A 20,528-nucleotide genomic window follows, 5' to 3' on the forward strand; every position below is an offset into this window, starting at 1 on the left:
GTTGTTGTTTTTTCAGTTTGTGGTATTTCAGGGCCCTTCGCTTACAAGTAATTATTTCACATGTGAGCTGTCAATAAGATTTAAGATACTATTGTTAATACTTGCATGTTGTATACAAGCAGATATTTTTACCAGTATTAAAGAAATACTAGTTTTGTAAGCAAATTATTAGATAAAAACTAACACTGATAATCCTATTAGAGTCTAATCCTGAAAATTGTAGAAGAATGTAGTAGTCTTTAGGTACACATGTTGACTCCTTGGCAGCAATGAGACTTACTCACTTGAGTAAAAGGACCAGGCCCACTGTGGCTTAACTAATACTGCAGCATCCTTGCTGGCTAGATAAACCGAAAACCTCAAAACCTCAAAGCAGCATTTAATTCTAGCCGCTGAAATATATTGCCAATTACTTGGCTAAAATTGGATGCGTTGCTTTTCACTATCAGATGAGTTTCTTATGATTTTGAGGAAAATAAAAGACAGAAATATGTTATATGTTATATGCTACTGCAGCCCAAGCTGTGATCTATGAGCAAAATGAAGTTAGAAATCATCATTAATTGGATGCATAGAGGTGCCAGGTAAAATCAAACCTAAGCATGCATTTTAGGTTGCCTTTTATAATGCTATCACTTTAGATATATAGTTTATTAAGCAACATCAAAAGTTGATTAATGAATCAGGTTATTGTTTTATTTTATGGGATTGTGGAATTGTATACTATCTCCACCTAGAGGTTTGAAGATTAAATGTCTCCGTGTTCTGTTGACCAAAAATACTCCCCATTCCAACCCACGTCCGCATGCAAAATATCCCACTATCTTCAGTGTTTTGGTTTCTTTCCTCTTCCTTATTCTCCATGAGGACTGGCGTGATATAACTAGAGTGACACAATGACTCCAGAAAACATTGCATAGCTTCAAAGATCGTATAGTGCTCTTCTTTCCAGAGGCAATCACGAAACTGTCATTTGGCTTTTAGAAAGACTTGTTTGACACAAGTTATTAACATTTCAACAACCTCAGGACTTCCTTCTTTACTTCACCTGTGCTGCATACCAACTGATCTTATATTTAAAGAGCAGCTTTCTTGCCCATACCCCAGTGTACATGAGCGGTGCTAACTAGCAGCAAACAAGGCAATCTCTGTTGCTGTTGATCAAGAAGCAGAACCTCCTCTCACCTTGCAGAGAAGCACGCCAACAAAACGAGAACCAACTGCATCATGTAGAACATCAGTTTCCTCTTCATAGCTGCTTCCTTTGCTTTTCCTAGCGATGTAAGAGGAGAAGAGAGAGAGAGAGAGAAAAACACTTGGCTTTGAATCAGTTTCCAACCAAGCGATGCCTTCAATTCAAACCAACAAAAAGATGCCACTTCAATGAAGACTTTGGACCCATGGGTCGCTGAAGCACTCCCCCGCTTAAAAAAAACAACAACCACCCCACACTAGCAAGTTATTACATCTCCGTCCTCCTCCCAGATCATGGGTTGTTCTACATGCAGTGCATAATCAAAACTGACATATGAGCAGATGCAGCAAACGTTGCTTTTCCTCCTCATTCCCATGCAATAGAAAGAAATCCAAGACTTCCCCCTATCTTTTTCTTATATATTAAAAAAAAGTCCATCAGTAATTCCTTGGCTGGTTTCGCTACATCTTCAAGCAAAAATTTTTAGGAAGATGTGGCAGGTGGGGGGGGGGTGGAGAGAGGCATTTGCAAAGGGGTTCACTGACACTGCCGTGAACCGAGGCAGCCCAGCTCTTTCCGAATGCTGAACATGTTTGACAGCTGCTTAAAGATAATAACTGCCACAGTCCAGGGAGAGAATTCATAGAGAGGCGGAATTCGCAAACAACAACAACGAAAACAATCGCGGCGCAGCGCAAAGTTGCAGAAGCCTCCTCCCCCCCCCCACCCCAGCTTCCAAATGTCTCACTCAAATAGGCTGAAGGGGGGAGGAAAGGTTCAAAGCCAAGGCATCCTCCATCACCCCACCCCCCCCTCTCCCAATGCAAACCACCCATAAACACCCATCTCCTTTTCATTCTGGTACATACCCCTGGAAACCACTCACTCCCCACTCATTCCAAGGGAGGGGAGGGAGAGGGACAGAGAGAAGAAGGAGGGAGGGAGAACAAGTAGGGAGCCTACCTTGGGAGCACCAGGAGGCGCTCAAAGGAGCAGCCAAAACATAAAGGATAATAATAATAATAATATTAATAAGGACTTGGTGAGCTTGAGGAGGGAGTCCTCCTTAGCGAGGCTCCGAAGAGTGGGGGGGGGGGGGAGAGCTCAAGAAGAAGGAAACTTGGCAGAGGGAGGGGGGAGGCTTCCAGACGACTGCAGCAGCCCCTGCGAAGAGAAGCGGACCCAGAGCGGCGGTGTGTTTGCGTGCGTGTGTGTGTGTGCATGTGCGCGCGCGCGCAAAGCAGGCGAGCAGTAGCGCGAGGCGGGCGTAGAGCAGCAGCAGCAGCAGTCAGTCAGTCAGTCCGGGGTATATGGGTATGTCTCCCTCTCTGCGTGTGTGCGACCGCGTGCGTGTGTGAGGGAGTGAGGGCGAGCGCGCCAAACGCGTGCTCGCGCAGGCAGCGGATGCAGCTGGCACGCGCCCCCGGGGGCTCCAGCGAGGAAAGGCGGGAGGAGGAGGAGGAGGAGGGTGCGTGGCGTGGGGCGGGGGGGGGGGACGGGGAACAGTGAGGGGGCGGAGCCGCAGAGAGAGAGAGGGAGAGACACCGTGAGGGGAAAGAGCCGTTTGTGGTCCACCGGCGCCGCCGCTGCTGCTGCAGCTGGAGCGCCGCGGGGCAGGAGGAGCCCCGAGGCACCCGGGAGCGGGGCGTGGGCTCGGCCGGGCCCTAACGCAAGGCGTCGTATCGCGCCCCCCCCCACCTTCCTCCTTGCCTAGCAACCGGCGGTGGAGTCGCCGTCTGGCGGGGCTTTTTGGGGGGGGGATCTTTTTGGTTGTGAGGGTGAGGTAGACGCCTCCGCGTCGTGCGTGGTTCTAGCTCGCGTGGCAACGGCCCGGCCTGAGGCGAGCGTCGTCTCCCCGTGAGGGAAGGAGGAAGCAGCCGGCGCCGTTCCCACCCACTCATTTAGCGGGCAGAGACAGCGGGGTTAACCTCCCAGGGTGGGGGGGGGGGGGAGAGATGGGGAGGCCTGTGGGGAGAGTTGCGCTCCACCCCACCCCCCGCTGCCCAATTGCAGCTGCTCGCCCCGCACCCCCAGCCCCCTTGGCGCTTGCTCGGCTGCTTCCTCGCGCATCCCTTTTCTGGCTGATCTATCCAGACAGGTTACTGCAATCCCGGCCGGCCGCTCACACACCCAAGAAACGTGCTCTTCCAAGAAGTTTGCATGGGCACGAGATTTGGGGCGGGCGGCGGGAAGCAAGGGGGGAGAAGGTGGCTGGGGGAGGGGGGACTTCCCTCTCCGTGCCTGCTTTGCACTAGCAGCAGTTGCTGGATATGTTGGAGAATAGATGGGCTGGAGGAGGAGGAGGCGGCGGCTGGGGCTGTTGCTTAATTTAGCCTTTCACTTGTCAGATCCATGTGCACCAGAGAAGCTGTTTCAGGCTCTCTGGGTCTCCGCCACCCTGTTCTCCTCTTCTTTGCCTCTCTTTGATCTCGCTCCTCTGGAGTCTCGGTGTGTTTTTTTGTGTGCTTTTCCCCCCAGGTGATGAAATGCAAACGAGGGGAAAGTGGGTCTTGCTTGCAGCAATGTAGACTGGCATTCATAAGGTGCACTCAGAAGGGAGGGTGAGCAAAGTATAGAAAGAGCTGCTTCCATTGCCTCTCTCATTCATCCCCCCAACAGCATAACAGGAAGCTGTAAAACATGCTGGTGATGAGAGAACAGAAGACTTAAAAAAAGAAGAAGTAGTTCCCCATAAAAAACCAGGTTATTATGACCTCCCTAAGTGCTGCTGGTTCTTCATCAATCTAGTAAACCATGAACATTGTATAAAATGAAATAACATTGTTGCACTCCACCACAATCTCTGAGTGGTGCAGGATTCCAGTGGTTCCAGATGCACTTTACCCAGGGTTTGTGCTTCCTTTTGGAAATGTGGCACAGTGGAGACTGTGGTGTCTTTATGAATCATGGTTTATTTACACATATAGTGGAACCTCAGGTTGCAGACATAATCTGAGACGGAGGAACGTCCGCAACCCGTAGCGTTCGAAAGCTGAAGCGCCGTGTCTGCACAGGCACCGGAACGATTTGGCACTTCTGCACATGTGCGAAGCATGATCTAGCACTGCTGCGCATGCACAAGTGGCAAAACCCAGAAGTAACCCGTTCTGGTACTTCCGGGTTTCCCACGGTCCACAACCCGAAAACACGTAACCTGAAGTGGGCGTAACATGAGGTATGATTGTATATACAACTTATGATGGAGGGGTTCACAGCATTAACACCCAAAAAGGGTCTTGCTTATCCAATAGTTGCAGTCTTGAATCCAAACAGAAATCACCCATTGTACTCTTGACCTTCTACTCCAGTTTACTCCCTTTTACAGCCTGCAGCTTTTTGCTTTCAGCTTCTACCTGACACACCAGCAAAAACTCCAAGGACTCTCAGCTTTTGTCTTTCTAACTAACTAAACAGGTGGAGGGAGGTGCCCCATCTATTTGTCCAGTCACAGAGCCCCTTCTCAGGTAGCTTTCTTAATGGGCCATTACCTTCCTTTTGTATATCAGAAACTGAGTATCAGTGAGATACAGCTGTGCCTTGATATGAAATCTATTGAAAGAAGTGTGAAGTGCATATTAAAGGAAGTATACAGTTGTGTGTCAAAGGGTATGTGGAATCCCATAAATGGGAACAAATACCATCATGTGATCGTGGGTGGAAATACTAAACCTAAAAAATAATATAGTACTGGAAACATATTATTGCCCCCTAACCCAATCTCTCAAGATGGTGTCACTGTGGAGAAACATATTAGGGAGGTAACTATATAAGAAATAATGGGTGGCTTCAACTACCCACATGCTGGGTAAATGTTCATTCATGTTATGGCAAGCAGACAACATTTCTAGATTGCAGAACATACAGTATGAGTTCTCCATAGAACAGTGACTTATGGAACTAATGAGAGGAAGAGATATTCCTTGACATAATCTTAACTACAACCTGGGTCTGGTAGTGAAATGTACATGTAACCAGTTACTTAGGAATGATGAACATAGTACTGTCAAGTTCAACACATATGTAAATGGAAAATAATCCAGGAACTCTAGCATTATACCTTCGTAAAAAAATTAAAAGTGGGAACACCAGCTTCTTTTTTAGTTCCGATGTTAGTGTTTATTAAAGCAAACATTTGATAGGGTAGGCTAACAAGCTTTCAAACTTCACAGAACTGTTCACGGAGAGGCGGGTTGGGGGGAAAGGCTCTGTGCTGCTCAAAGATTTACTACCCGCCACTGATTCCAATAAAACATCATTTGAATTACATTGGATTCCTTTTGTCTTTTGCATTGGCTCCTATCTTATTATTGTATCTGTATGCTGCTGTGATTATGATTATAGTTTAGAATTCTAATTCTCTCCCTCCCCTTCTGTTTAAGAACAGTTCAAGGCTTTCCATATCAAAGAAAAGGTCTTTAATATGAAGGAACAGTTGAAAGGAAGGAGACTGAAAGTGTTAGGATACTTAAATCTCTTCAAACTGGTTGAAGGCTATTTAAACAGTATTAGAAAAGGTTAAACAAAATCAGTAAAGATTAAACATAGGATGTTAGCAAGTCTTGCCCAGATGGAAAAAAAAAATCAAAAGGGGCACAATCTCTGGCAAAAACGGTGTAAATAAATGTTAAATGAAGCAAAGTAGAATTTGTGGAGCACTTTACCAAAAAAAAATTAACATAAGCAATAAAATGTTGTTTTCTGTATGAAGCAGAAAATGGGTGGGGTAGGTGCAAAATAGTTGTACCATTATTTGAAATGTGATGAGATGAAAAGGGATAGGGAGATTGCAGAGAAGCTGGATCATTATTATTTTTTGCCATGGGTCTTCACTGAAAAAAGCTTGAAAGATACACTTGGAACAGAGATGTCACCAAGTTTCATAATTTTTTGACTGAGAATATGAAACTCGGTGATTTGTAATGTTTACCTTAAAAACAAGATGGATTATTATGCCCCTAGAGCTCTTTACAATGAGCTGGAGAAGAACTCCCACACATATACTCACCATCTTAACCTGGCTGGTATTCTAGAGCTCATTCTTCCCCAGTTTAGATCTCTGATCCCTGGAATACTGTTACAACCATGACTCAGTTGCATTGCACTGAGCAGTATTGGATTTTCATCAGTGCCAATATTATGAACCAGAAGAGAATCCTCAGGAGTCAATGAGCTGCTTTTCTGAATACTCACTGGAACAGCTTGTAAATACTGAGCCAGTTCTGAGCAGGGCTGAGGAAAGCTCCTGTCCATAGAGGGAAGTAAACACTGAAGTTGATTAAGGCACTGTGTTGGGACAGAGGCTATTCAATCTATTCATAATGGTCTGGAGTCAGGAGTAACTTAGCCAAATTTGAAGATGATAGCAAATTACCGGTACTCAAAACAGAAACCCCAAGCAGAACTGGATTGTTTGGGCAACAAAATGGCAAATGAGATTGGATTGTAACTAGATGCAAAGAGATTCATAGTGAAATTTTAAAAACACCAGCTTCACATATAAGTGGAAGGGGTCTGAACTAAGGCAAGATGGTTTGAACATGTAGCACCAATCCTGGCCCAACTGCAATGGCAGCCAAATAGTTTCTGGGCCCAGTTCAAAGGGCTGGTTTTGACCTATAGAGCCTTAAACTGCAATACACCAAGAATGGCCTCTCCCCATATGAACCTACATGGACCTTGCAATCATCATTTGAGGCCCTTCTTCACATGCCTCCTTTGCAAGAGGTCCAGAGGGTGACTCCCTGCTTGTGGAAAGCCCTCCCCAGTGAGGCTCACCTGATGCCTTCATTGCATATCTTTAGGCACCAGATGAAACTGTTTCTCTATAAGGCCTTTTAGAAGTGGGAGGGATATTTTTAATGTATTTCTCTTTACTCTTGGTTTTAATGTACCTAGGTGGAGTTTAATGTACCTAGGTGGGTTGCCCTGGGCAGGATAAAGCAACTAACAAACTTAATAATAAGAAGAACGGCAACTAAATTATCTCTCTCTTTTTTTGCATTTTTAAGGAATTCCATATCAACAAAACATAAACTAAAACAGTGCTAACAGAAAAGTATCTCTAAAGTAAATAAGAAGTGGCATTGTCAGAATATCAAAGAATCTACATACATTCAAAAATAAATAAATTCCTTAACTGACTTCTCATCCCCTGCATCCATGGTTCCTCTTATCACTGCTTTTTCTCGTGTTGTCTTGGTTCACCCCGTCTATCGCAATTGCTTTTGTAAACTTACGTTATTTCTTTCACTGCTGAAAACCTTAGAAATCCTGTTGATTGTTTGCTTATAATGCTTTTCCATATATTCAATAAACAATATCCAGTCCTCCTTATATCTTTTGTCATTTTGATTTCTTATTCTAGTTGTCTTCCCTGCTAGCTCCGCATACTCTTAACAGTTTAATGTGCCATTCCTCTTTTGTCAGTACCTGTAATGGTTCTAGGGGTTGCTCGTGCGTAAGCCGGTGCTTATCTCCCCGGCTGGGTGCAAACACCTGGCTGGGTTGCCTAAGTGAACCTTTTCTGTCCGGACAGCCACTCACCCGTGGCTGACTCAATCGCTGGCAGAATCCGTCAGTGGGCGTTTCTTAAACTTCTTCCAGCAAAGAAGCTCCTAGTCTCCTCCTAGTCTCTCTGCGCGAAAGCCTTCTGCGCAAGGAGGACATGGGCAGCGGAGGACCCCTACTCTCCCCGCTGGTCCCCGGCAGGAGTCATGGGACCGCCTCGCCGCTTCCCCCATCTGCCCCCCTTCTCCACTGGTGCTACGCTGATTCTCTTCCCCAGAAGATGGGCTGCTCCTCCCGACCCTGGACACTCTGGAATCCCTCTGGCTTTAGCTCTCTCTCTCCGGCACTGATGGCAGTTCCCTGACAGTACCCTATCTGTTTTCCACTTTTGTGCTAATAACATACAGCCATTGCTGCGTATTGGAACAGATTTCTCTCTTTTTTGGTAACTTCTGTTGTTATTAACCCCAACAACAATGCTTAGGGGTTTTTAGGAAAGGATTCCCAAAACCTTTTGTAGTAGCCCACCATGAGCCCATTTGCTCCCTGGGCTTTTCCAGATTTCCCCTGGCTTATCACCTGGTGTACTTCCATCCTGGAGAAGGGCATATTTAATAGCTCTGTAGTTTCACTCTAAATATTTCCCAACTTACTTCCCTCTGTATTCTCTATAAGTTTAAAGTCTTATTTCTCTTTTTTTATACAGATCTGTGTAAAACCTCACAGATTCCTGTCTGATTTGTTTTGCATTGTTTATGTGCACTCCGTCCTTTATCAATTCATTAATTACTCTTTGTCTACTCTCTTTTTAAAGTTGCCAGGCCAGTAACTTTCCTGGTTTATTTGCAAATTCAGAATTCCTTTGTTTTGCAAACTTAATTTTCCTTTCTCTTTCATGGTTTACAAGCATTGAATATTGTATCTGTAATAATTTAATCTATTGGAGTTTCTCTTTATTTCCTGGGCCTTTAACCAATTCTTTCTCTTTCTTTATTAATTTGTCAGATATTTCCAATTTCTTACATTCCCTTACTTTCCTCTGGTATGCACTTTGCTGGATTAAATAATCTCTTAAAACTGCACCCCAAACGGTTTTTAAGTCAACAATTCAATTCAAAATATTCTTTAATAATTTTCTTGCCTTTCTCTATCGTATCTTTATTAATCAGTATATCTTCCTGTAGCCTCCATCTTTTATATGCTAGTTCTTCTCCCTGGAACGTAACTAGTATTGGATTATGGTCTGAGAGTGTTCTGGGTTGTATTTCCACTTTCCTTGCTCTAAGGGCCAGATCTTTTCTAACAACAACTGAATTATCACAGATGAAACCTTGTGATCTTGGGGTATGTCTTGGTTATGAAAAAAGCAAATTCCATGTTAGGGATTCTTTTAAAAATTCTGTGTTTGGGATTATAAAACAGCCAGAAGAATAATAGCTAAAATATAAATCTGCTACATTTGAAATAAAGAACTGAACTTCCCACTTCAAAGAAGATTATAGATCTGAAAAAAGGGTACAAAATCAAGGAGCCTTGTTCATGTGTTTATCGCGTTGCGATGAGTGTGGGTGTGTGCAGCAGAGAAACCTGTATGCATAGCCCTGTACTAAGGATATGCACTGGATATAGACAAATTCTGAGATGAAGCAGAATCTGGGATCTGGTACATTGCAGGTAGCAAAAAGGGGCCGAAAGGTGCGGGGTCGGGGAGATACATATACAGTGGTACCTTGGGTTAAGTACTTAATTCGTTCCGGAGGTCTATACTTAACCTGAAACTGTTCTTAACCTGAAGCACCACTTTAGCTAATGGGGCCTCCTGCTGCCGCCGCACCGCCGAAACACGATTTCTGTTCTCATCCTGAAGCAAAGTTCTTAACCTGAAGCACTATTTCTGGTTAGTGGAGTCTGTAACCTGAAGTGTATGTAACCCGAGGTACCACTGTAAGTGATTGCTGGAAGTGAAAGTCATATCACTTATTAAAAGCTTACTATAATGTCAGGATGGAAAGCTGGGGAAAGGGACTGCGGCAAGAGTATTGTTAGCCCAGAAACGGAAACAAGAAGAAATTCCGACAAAAGAAGAATGGCAGACGAAATTAATGGACTATGCAGAATTGGACAAAATGGCAGGAAGGATTCGAAACCTGCGGGACCAGAGATTTACAGAAGACTGGAAGAAGTATATGAATTATTTGAAGAGCAACTGTAATCAACAAATTATGCTAGTAGGACTACAAGAAGTTTTGTAAGGAGAAATATACGAAGTGTTGCAAAGTAGAAAAAGATAGAGATATTGGTTTGAAATGTAATAGGGAAGATAAGAAATGCGTACTGAGAGATTAGATTGGAAAATTTTCAGGCAGGATTGATGGAAGTCAAAAATTTGAATAAGATGTAAAAGTATGTTTAATTACTGTTGAAAATGATATGTTTAAAAAAACTAATAAAAATTATATATATATATATATATATATATATATAATTTCATATATATATGAAAGCTGGGGAAAGGGAGAACAAATGCCATTGTATGGGAGGGGCAGAGGAAGAGCTGCATTATAACAGACAAGTCAACCTTGTAACCTGAGATAATGACTTTACCCAGAAAACAATCTCTTTCTGTTCTTCCCAGTCCAAAATCAACTTTAAAGGTGGCTAGCACTAAAACTGACGGACCTATTTGTTTCCTACTGGCCATTTTCTTGCCCCAGGACAGCTGTCTGGTGGTTGCAATTTTCAGACCAATTGCCCACAAAGCAGTCAGAGACACTATGATTTACCAACCATAAAAACTGTAGTGGCTGCCCATGTGGAAAAACCATGGCAGCTATCCTTCTGAAATTTGGAAGTGATTCATGCCTGCAAAATGGACAACCTTGCTTGCAAATTTCATCCAGTTCTGCCAAAAAAAACCCCCCATAGTTATAGACATTTCCTTTTAAATTACAAACGTTAAAGGTGTTTAGTGCAAAAACTCCTGTATCTATTTGTCTGTGATTTCACAAACTTCTTTCCACACTGAGGTGGGTTATAGTACTCAGAGTGGTCCCTGATAATAATACTATCCTGAGCACCCTTTAACCTTAAACTGGCCTTTTGTATTCCTGTGCAACATGGTCTAGCAAAAAAAAGACAAATGATCTATAATTAGCTAAACTAAAATGGTTCCGAAAGGTTTTGTTCTCATCTTTTATGAAACGTACTGTGCCAATTAGCAAAGATGCATTAAACATAATGGACTTCAATAGAATCAATAACATTAAAAGTATGAGTCCTAGAGAAATTTGCATTTGTATAAAACCCTTATACAAAATTCCAAGAGACTGTTGCAATCTCTCTCTCTCCCTCCCTCTACACACACACACACACACACACACACACACAGACACACACAGCCCCCACCCCTACTCATGTTGCTTGCCTACCCCCCCAACCCACCCCACTGACACCCCTCATTCCTTTACACCTGGCCAGGTCTCCTTCCCATCCCTTTTCATCCCACCCACCCACCCAGCCACCACCCCCTCACCACTCACCCCTCTCCCATGACCTCACTGCTCACCATACCCCACTGGCTGGAGAAAGGGAAAGAGGTTCTTCTCCCCTTCCTCTCCCCAACAATAAATAAGGTGATAAAATAAAATAAACCAGGGCTCAGAATCTCTTCCAGACATCTCTGTCTCAAGCAAGGGACAAATTTCAGCAGCTATTAGCAGTCGAGGGACTTATATGATGCACCAATGTACCAGTTTTCCAAGCACTGACAATTTAAGTCAAATGATGAACATTTTGTGCAGTAGAGGGCAGTGCAACGCACACACACACACACACAGAGAGAGAGAGAGAGAGAGAGAGAGAGAGAGAGAGAGAGAGAGAGAGAGAGACCACAACCATCATGAAGGATGGTGAAAAAGACAACTGGGTAAACCTCCTTGATTCAAATTGATTTCCCCAGATGTCTTTCCTGTAAAGCATGGGAGAGAGTAGGTGGACCTGTAAATTCTCATCTAAATATTTCTCTGTTTACTTTTTACACTTGCATACCAAATAAAGTTCAGGGAATTGTAATTAGGCAGCCCACACACCAAGGCACATTTTGATGTAAAATTACAGCATTAAGATGGCTTTTCATAGTGGAAATGAAGCCCAAATTGGTTTTTTTAAAGCCCATTTTCTAGCATTTTATCTGTCATCTATCTATCTATCCATCTATCTATGGAGAAACAGTAAAAAAAACTTTGTACAGTAAAAACAACAACATTGTTTTCATTGTTTCTACTAGCCCCACTTGGACTCAGTTGTATGTTGCTCCTAAAATAATTACTAATCGTCAATTTCAGGTATGTGTCTGAAACTCTTCCCTCTGAAGAACAGTTTTCTGGATGGAAGGACCTATTTGCTTAGATGAGCATTTACTTCCATGATCCCTCACCTATAGTCCGAAATGGTAGAGTCCAGCTATAGATTTGCCACTTAAGTGCAAGAAAAGTAAGTAAAAAGAAAAATATAAAACTAAGTTCAGTGTTTAGTCCATCCCTGGGACCAGGATGTTCATCTTGCAAAACCTGAAGAACTTGCTATATGCTTTGATTCAATATGGTGCATATATACATGGTGGACAAAAGGATTTGTGACAATCTCTATTTCAAAGATGCAAAAAGGATAATCCTGCACTTAAGCTTCTTATCTGAGATGTACACGACAGATCAGGAAGAATCAGCCTTCATGATTTGCTTCATTTTGCTGGGTAATCCATTTTTTCAAATTGAACACAAAGGATAAGAATATATTTATATATCTACTTCTTTCGTAGAGTCATTGAAGAATTGCTGTTGGCTTAACTTTGTGAATGTTCTTTTTAGGGTGGAGACAGTTTGTTTTTTGGACAACACAAAATATATCCCACTGATTCAAAATCCTATGTCTTTACATTGTATCTACAGTCCCCCAACTGCTACCCACATACAAGCTGAAAGGAAAGAGATAACAGCAGATTATCAATCATTATTTTTCGATTTTAGATTATTTTGTGTTCTTCAAAATGTCATCCAAAGCTAAATGGGTAGATGTTAAGGGCAGGCTGACATGTCATAAAACAAAACTACATTCCATTATCAACTATATTACAGGAGGCTATACAACGGTACCTTGGTTCTCAAACACCAAAAACCCGGAAGTAAGTGTTCCAGTTTTCAAATGCTTTTCGGAAGCCGAACGTTCAATGCAGCTGTCGGCTATTGTTTCTGGGGCGCCTGCACCAATCAGAAGTCACACCCTGGTTTTCAAACATTTCGGAAGTCAAATGGACTTCCAGAATGCATTAAGTTCGAGAACCAAGGTACCACTGTATTTGGCGATTTTGGTTTTGCTATTTATTTTGCTGCTTTTTTTTTAGGCTTTTTTGGTTAATTTGTTTTTTTGACTGTGTGGAACCCAGTTCAGCTGATTGATTGATTGATTGATTGATTGACTGTGTGACTGAGGAAATGGATAAAAGTCCCGCCCTCCAAACAATGGCTATCATCAGAGCAAGTAAGAAAAAATAATAATTTTAATTTTCATCATCTACAATACGGTCCTATTTATTTTATAGTATAGTACATTGATTATTGCTTTCATTTTATGGATCAATGGTCTCATTAGAGAGTAAAATTCATGCTGTTTTAGGGGTTGTTTTTAAAAGTCTGGAACGGTTTAATTTGTTTTGCATTACTTTCTATGGGAAAGCACGCCTTGGTTTTGGGACTCTTTGGTTTTGGAACAGACTAACGGATTAAGTTTGAGAACCAAGGTACCACTGTATTCAGATTTTACCATGGCCTATTGGTGAATCAGTGAAACTGCTTTTTGACCAATCATTTGGGTATGCATAATTTCATCTCTGTTTTCTTCGTACGGTGGTACTTCGGTTTAAGAACAGTTCAGTTTAAGAACAATTTGATTTACAAACTCCGCAACACCGGAAATAGTGTTTTGGTTTGAGAACTTTACCTTGGTCTAAGAACGGAATCTGAACGGTGGAAGGGCACCCGTGGCAGGAGGCCTCATTAGGGAAAGCACTCCTCAGTTTAAGAACGGTTTTAGTTTAAGAACAGACTTCCGGAACGGATTAAGTTCGCAATCCAAGGTACTACTATACCAACATGTGGGCAGACAATGCTTTGAACCACTCTGATCCATTTAGACTTGTCTTACATTTTATCTCTCAAAACCTGACACTTCTTTAGCTTCTCTTCCAGAATCTGTTCTTGATTCCAAATTCCCCAGTTCTTACTGAAATGCAGTAGAGTCTGAAATCTCTAGAGGCTTCTCCTTTACTGTGAGCCATGGCTCACCAACATGGTGCATGCAAGTGCATCAATAATAATAATAATAATAATAATAGGACCCTTGTACCTATGGACCGCCTCTCCTGGTATGCCCCGCGGAGGACCTTAAGGTCCACAAATAGCAACACCCTAGAGGTCCCGGGCCCTAAGGAAGTTAGATTAGCCTCAACTAGAGCCAGGGCCTTTTCAACACTGGCTCCAGCCTGGTGGAACGCTCTGTCTCTTGAGACCAGGGCCCTGCAGGATCTGATCTCTTTCCACAGGACCTGTAAGGCAGAGTTGTTCCACCTGGCCTTTGGCTCAGAATCAGTTTGATTCCCTCCCCCTCTTTCTTTTCCCTTTCTCCTCCTGCGAAGAGGCTGCATCCTAATGTTTTAATGTTGTATTTTAATCTTGTTTTTTAAATTGTATTTTAATCAACTAGTTTTTATTATTGGTTGTTTGCCACTCTGAGCCCGGTCTTGGCTGGGGAGGGCGGGGTATTAATAATAATAATAATAATTATTATTATTATTATTATTATTATTATTATTGCCCATAGAGTTCCCCCCTGAAGTCTGCAGGGGCTCCCCTGATGCTGAAGTTGGAGCTGAAAGAAGAATTCTAGAGTAACCAATAGAATAAGTTGCAGCCTATGCTTGGTTGTGGGGTGTATATGGTGCCTATTTGGGACGCAGGTGGTACTGTGGGTTAAATCACAGAGCCTAGGACTTGCTGAACAGAAGGTCGGCAGTTCGAATCTCTGAGACGGTGTGAGCTCCCGTTGCTCGGTCCCTGCTCCTGCCAACCTAGCAGTTCAAAAGCACGTCAAAGTGCAAGTAGATAAATAGGTACCACTCTGGCGGGAAGGTAAATGGCATTTCCGTGTGCTGCTCTGGTTTCACCAGAAGCGGCTTAGTCATGCTGGCCACATAACCCGGAAGCTGTACGCCGGCTCCCTCGGCCGATAAAGCGAGATGAGCACGGCAACCCCAGAGTCGGCCACGACTGGACCTAATGGTCAGGGGTCCCTTTACCTTTTTATGGTGCCTATATCAGTTCCGCCCATTTGCAAATGTGGCCATGGGCTCAAAAGTATTGCATGCCGTTCTGGGTGTGTGCAGAAACCTGTCAATCCACTTCCTTCAATTCTGTTTTCAGCAGAATAGAACTAAGCCAAAACTGTGAACCTAAACTCATTAGTGCTACGTACGTCCAAGATGATATTTAAAGTCATAAAAGTTCAAAGGAGCTAGTTCGTTTCCTCTGTTGGACCTCAGCATAGTGCTATATTCCTTTAATGCACAATGAAAAAAGCTCTGCATGAAAGTGTGCCCCAGATATAACTGCAGAGTAAGCCTTCATTCTCAAATCTAGTTCATCAGAGTACTTAAAAGAGATCGTAACCTGAACTTTAATTCCCAGTTAGGATTTTCTACAAGCCATTTTAGGATATAAAGCCATTGTCTCCTCGGTCATTTCCAACATCACTGCAAAATCCCCTGTTGATGAACTAGATTAATTTTTTTTGCAGCATATAGGATTTTTATGTCAGGTGTTAATGTTATGCAACTACGACCCTAATGGCTTGCAACTGATCAGTCTTTAAAATCAATCACAGAAGTGACACAGATTAAGAAACTGCAGTGTTCATAATGTGGCGAAGTTCTCTCTGTAGCATTTATTAAGCTGTTAATCTGCTGATATCTCTGGCAATCTCTGTATTGGGTGGGGAAGGACTGTAAAATAAAAACATTAACAGATCAATCACAGCTGGGAAATTCCTGCACTAAAGCATTAAAATACTGCTGCTATATCAGGGGCAGATTTGGGGTGGGGGGAGGTTGTATTTGGTTTTTTCTATTAAAAAAACAACCAGTAATGTGGATTTTTAAAATGTAGTTCTCAAGTTACTGCGTGTCTCTGGAGTTAAGATGGGGAGGCTGTGGGTCTCCAGTTGTCATTGGACTCCAACTCCCATCACCCCCAGCCAGCATGGCCAATGTTTCCCATCACTGCTCAAGATGAACAGGCCAGTGGGAGATAAGGACAGTAACAGCGACACTGAATAAGAAGCCAGTTTAGCCTGGAGACTCCATCTAAGCAACATGATCAGACATTCCTATGCACTTGTTCTTTTGATAGCCTCTTTGCTCAATACCAGCCTTAAACTCAAGGCGACTACGACGTGGTCAATGAAAGATTACAGAAGACCTTCCAAGTGTTCCTATTTTCCAGGCACAGGTCAATTCTGTGTCCAGGGCAGCTGTTTATTAGCTCCATCTGGTACGCAGGCTGAGACCCTATCTGCCTGCGGACTGCCTCGCCACAGTGGTGCAAGCTCTGGTTATCTCCCGCTTGGACTACTGCAATGTGCTCTATGTGGGGCTACCTTTGAAGGTGACCCGGGAACTACAACTAACCCAGAATGCGGCAGCTAGACTGCTGACTGGGAGCGGCTGCCGAGACCACATAACACCGGTCTTGAAAGACCTACATTGGCTCCCAGTACGTTTCCGAGCACAATTCAAAGTGTTGGTGCTGACCTTTAAAGCCCTAAATGGCCTTGGTCCAGTATACCTGAAGCATCTCCACCCCCCCCATCATTCAGCCCAGACACTGAGGTCCAGTGCCGAGGGCCTTCTGGCGGTTCCCTCGCTGCGAGAAGCCAAGTTACAGGGAACCAGGCAGAGGGCCTTCTTGGTAGTGGCACCTGCCCTGTGGAACACCCTCACACCAGAAGTCAAAGAGAAAAACAACTACCAGACTTTTAGAAGACATCTGAAGGCTGTCTTCAGGGAAGCTTTTAATGTTTAATTGGTTTTTGTATTTTAATATTCAGTTGGAAGCCGCCCAGAGTGGCTGGGGAAATCCAGCCAGATGGGCGGGGTATAAATAACAACAACAACAACAACAATAATAATAATAATTCCTCCAGGCATGCCCCTGATTTAGAGAAGCCATCCCAGTTTCTGATCTTATCCTGGAATATCCCACTTTTCCTTAGGATGTCCTTGTTTTCATTGGAGAAATGTTGGAGGGTATGGAGTTATCCGACTTCTGAACAGTCTGAAGGCAATCCTGTATAGGGAAGGTTGGTTTTTTTTAATGTTTAATGCTTTGTTATGTTCTTATATATGTTGGAAGCTGCCCAGAGTGACTGGGGCAACCCAGTAAGATATATGGGATATAAATAGTAAAATTGTCATTATGGAAAATTTTCATTGGAGATATGTTGGAGCATACGGAATATATATGGCATTATGATTTTAATGTATTTTTAATCTTTTGTTATGGATGCATGGTCTAAACCACAGAGCCTAGGGCTTGCTGATCGGAATGTCGGCAGTTCTTATCCCCGCAATGGGGTTGAGCTCCCGTTGCTCGGTCCCAGCTCCTGCCCACCTAGCAGTTCAAAAGCACATCAAGTGCAAGTAGATAAATAGGTACCGCTCCAGTGGGAAGGTAAACGGCGTTTCCGTGCGCTGCTTACAAAAAGCGGCTTAGTCATGCTGGCCACATGACCCAGAAGCTGTCTGCGGCCAAACGACGGCTCCCTCGGCCTATAGAGTGAGATGAGCACCGCAACCCCAGAGTTGTCCACGACTAGACTTAACGGTTAGGGGTACCTTTACCTTTAATCTTTTGTTGGAAGCCACCCAGAGTGGCTGGGGAAACCCAGCCAGATGGGCGGGGTAGAAATAATAAATGATGATGATGGTGATGACAACGACAAGTGTTGACCAGAGTTTGTAGCAATGTTTGCAGCCAACTGTTATTGTGATCATTTGCGGCAGTACCGGATTACCAAATAGGTAGGCTTCCCTATACAAGGCTGCCTTCAAACGGCTCAGGAGTCAAATAACTTATTTTGTCTTCTGGTATGGATTACACAGCATTAGGGAATTATATTCTTCACTGCTTATCTTGTTTGGGTTACCTTTTCTTTTAAATTTATGGACCGCCTATAGAACTCAACGTTGTCAGTGCATGTTGCTGTATGTGGCTATCATTTGAATTAATTATAAGAAAATGGCTTCTTTAGCAGGTTTCACACAAATTAAATTAAACGTAATGGATTGAGACTAGATTTAATCATAATAGTTGGAGTGGGCTCACTGATTTTGATGGGTCTACTGGATCAGTCTACTGGAAGTGAGAGCTGGACCATAAAGAAGGCTAATCGCCAAAGAATTGATGCTTTTGAATTATGGTGCTGGAGGAGACTCTTGAGAGTCCCATGGACTGCAAGAAGATCAAACCTCTCCATTCTTAAGGAAATCAGTCCTGAGTGCTTCCTGGAAGGACAGATCCTGAAGCTGAGACTCCAATACTTTGCCCACCTCATGAGAAGATAAGACTCCCGGAAAAGACCCTGATGTTGGGAAAGATGGAGGGCACAAGGAGAAGGGGACGACAGAGGACGAGATGGTTGGACAGTGTTCTCGAAGCTACCAGCATGAGTTTGACTAAACTGCGGGAAGCAGTGGAAGACAGGAGTGCCTGGCGTGCTCTGGTCCATGGGGTCATGAAGAGTTGGACACAACTAAATGACTAAACAGCAACAACAACAACTGGATCAGTCTGCATCTGACCCTGTAAGATGATTCCAGTATAAATGTTTTACATTGTTTGTCTAATGTGCGAGGGGAAATACACAAAGCATTTTAGACTGAGGGCTCAAGCCACGTTTTCACCTGCATTTTGAACCCAGCCCACTTTGTTATGGTGTGTCACACAGCACTGGAATCACATGCTCGCTTGAGAGTATGAAGCATCCTCTGAATTATCAGTGATTATTCACCACGGTTATCTTAAGTTCAAGCTGAATCACTAGAATATCACGACTGATCTGGTGTCCTTAGATACGTGATAAAGCTTCCTTTGAGAAATAATTATAAAACAAATCATAATGTAGGGTATGAATTATGTACATTTTGTTCCATCTCTCCACTTAAGACTTGCACAGAAAGTAATTTACCCAGTTCAACCATTGTGGCTCTGAAGGGATCTGCTATCTTTCCAGTTTGAAGAAAAATTGCCACAATTCCATTTTGTGGGCACCTCTGCTATTAGGATCGAGTAATAAGAACTGTAAAATGTTTCTCAGTTGAGCTATTTAGAAATAACATTGACCTCTAGCTCAACAGGAATCATTTAAAATGAGCCGAGCTTCTGTAATGTAAAAATTACTTAATTTTGTATGAGGAGGGCAACATTCAGGTCACAAGTAAATAGTTTTAACACTAGGACACTTGAATCTCAAAACCGCTGGAGGCAGTAGTTATAAAATATATCTCTTTGGAGCACCCTTAGAACATAATGCAGAAAGGTGACTTGTTATTCATTTCTGGCCCCAGCCTTTGTAAATCGAAGTGTAATCTTTATATATATATATATATATATATATATATATATATATATATATATATATATATAAAATAATTTTTATTAATTTTCCCACATACATTTATAATATCCAATCTAAATTTATCACATATTTTCTCTTTTGGACTTCCTTCAGCCTCTCTAACAATCATCCATTATTCAATTTTTTAATTACACATTTCCTAATTTTTATATTGCATTTTATATACCTTCACCGTCTTATTTTTCTTCAACACAATATTCCTCAAACATTCACAGAGCTTCTTGAAATCCCACTAGCGTTGTTTGCTCATCACATATACATTTCAAATAATCTGAAAATTTCCCCCAATCTTCGATGAACTTTTGGTCACGTAGATATCTGATCTTCCCCGTTAGTTTACCTAATTCTGCATAGAAGTGTAATCTTATAGGCACTTTCACTTGCATATGCTAGTTTGATTCCAGCTTACCTTCTGGATTTCCTCACTATTGGGGTCTCAATCATTATCCCCATGAGGCTGCTCATGTTGCCATCTCATGAGGAACGTGATGGTCCTGGAAAGGGCTTTCTCCATGGAACCCAGAAGTGTTTAACAATTATCACTCACTGGTGAATATCCTCACTTTGGTCAAGGTGCTTGGAAGGGTGGCGTCCGGAATTCCTGGCGCAAAAACTATGATCTGGACCTATTTCAATTCAGTTTCTTTTTTTTTAATAGATATTTATTCAAGTTTCAAAAATTGTATTAAAAACAAAACATAACAACAGTACAAACAAACACAAACAAAAAACAAGTATAATTTCATTCCCTTATTTTCTTATACCTTACTTCCCCGACTTCCTCATACCTCCCCTTTCTGTATTCCAATTTCTAATTATTAATTCAGCAAATCCTCACCCTTATTTTTCATCTAGTTTTTAACCTTTCTTTTCTATTTACTTAAACCATTACAGCTGGAAACCACATAATTTCTAAACCAACGTCATTCTAACATTCATTAATTTTGCAATGTTTCCTAAGATAGTCCTTAAATTTCTTCCAATCTTCTTCCACTGTCTCTCTTCCCTGGTCTCGGATTCTGTCAGTCATTTCTGCCAGTCCCATATAGTCCTATTTCAATTCAGTTTCTGGCCAGATTGGGGC

General features: G+C 42.6%; 1 protein-coding gene across 3 annotated transcripts in view; it reads right to left on the bottom strand.

The window, feature by feature from the left end:
* GABRA2 (gamma-aminobutyric acid type A receptor subunit alpha2) overlaps positions 1-2,253 on the bottom strand; it is a 74,752-nt gene extending 72,499 nt beyond the window's left edge. Inside the window, exons 1-2 of one of the 3 annotated variants that reach the window (XM_081924571.1) lie at positions 2,159-2,253; positions 1,186-1,273 (exon numbers count right to left, since the gene is read on the bottom strand). In XM_081924571.1, coding sequence (XP_081780697.1) covers positions 1,186-1,253 — 68 coding nt within the window. In that variant the 5' untranslated portion in view covers positions 1,254-1,273; positions 2,159-2,253. Of the gene's footprint in view, positions 1-1,185; positions 1,888-2,064; positions 2,084-2,158 lie in introns of those variants that run through there. The other 2 variants (XM_081924572.1, XM_081924573.1) reach the window with 2 other exon arrangements.
* Positions 2,254-20,528: the final 18,275 nt, after the last annotated feature.

Source organism: Podarcis melisellensis, assembly GCF_964234715.1.
Source record: "Podarcis melisellensis genome assembly, chromosome: 9".
NCBI lineage: Eukaryota > Metazoa > Chordata > Lepidosauria > Squamata > Lacertidae > Podarcis > Podarcis melisellensis.